The sequence below is a fragment of the Carlito syrichta genome, unplaced genomic scaffold (assembly GCF_000164805.1).
Source record: "Carlito syrichta isolate Samal-C Ts95f unplaced genomic scaffold, Tarsius_syrichta-2.0.1 Scaffold308194, whole genome shotgun sequence".
NCBI classification, from domain to species: domain Eukaryota; kingdom Metazoa; phylum Chordata; class Mammalia; order Primates; family Tarsiidae; genus Carlito; species Carlito syrichta.
Window position 1 is genome coordinate 251,313 of NW_007252290.1, and position 739 is coordinate 252,051.

The window sequence follows — 739 nt, forward strand, 5'->3', positions numbered from 1 at the left end:
GAGACACACACACACACACACACACACACACACACACACACACACACACACGCATGCACGAACGCACTCCCCTAACTCACCCCTGGGAAAATCTGTGGATAGTGCAGGAAAGCCAGTTGCTCCAACCCCAAGCCCCATCTTCCCTGGGAGAGGGCGACACTCACCTGAATCTTCCTTGGAAGCACTTCTGTCCAGGAATGCCTGCAGGCCAGAACTGCTGGGGAGCTGTGAGAAGGCTAGTGGCCTGGGGCTGTGGGGCTGGTTGAAGTGGCTGCCGGTTTGGAGGCTGCCCTTCTCATCCGGGAAGTAGCTGTCACTGGCTGAGGCTCTATAGGGAGGGCTGGGGTTTTTGCTGCATTCCCCCAATCCAGTTAGAGGGGACGTCCCAGAAGAAGGCCCCTTGCGCCAGAGCTGAGGAGGTCAGGCTGTGAGCATTAAAATCTTCGCTGTCTTGCTGTGTGAACTTACCTGTCTTCTCTCCTCTGCAAAACATGGACAGTGATACTGTCTACTAAAAGGGATGTTGTGAGAGCTTAGTGAGTGATCCAGGAAGGTCAAGTGCCTGGCGCAGGATCTGGCCTGTGGCACCCGCTTTACCATCTGTGTTTCTCTTCCTTCAGAGCTGGCTCAGAGTCCCACTCTCTCCTGTCTGTCTTGGTGCCTCCGTGAGTGGGACTGGGTGGGGGATGGGGAGGGCTGAATAAAATTTTAAAATCAGTGAGCCTTTTTTTTTTTTTTT

The 739-nt window shown here is 54.0% G+C and overlaps 1 protein-coding gene across 1 annotated transcript in view; it reads right to left on the reverse strand.

Moving 5' to 3' along the window:
• The window catches only part of LOC103267663, a 6,625-nt gene that overhangs the window by 2,187 nt on the left and 3,699 nt on the right, over nucleotides 1–739 (reverse strand). The window contains 1 exon segment of the mRNA XM_021716135.1: nucleotides 165–411. Within this exon segment, the coding sequence (XP_021571810.1) occupies nucleotides 165–411 (247 nt within the window).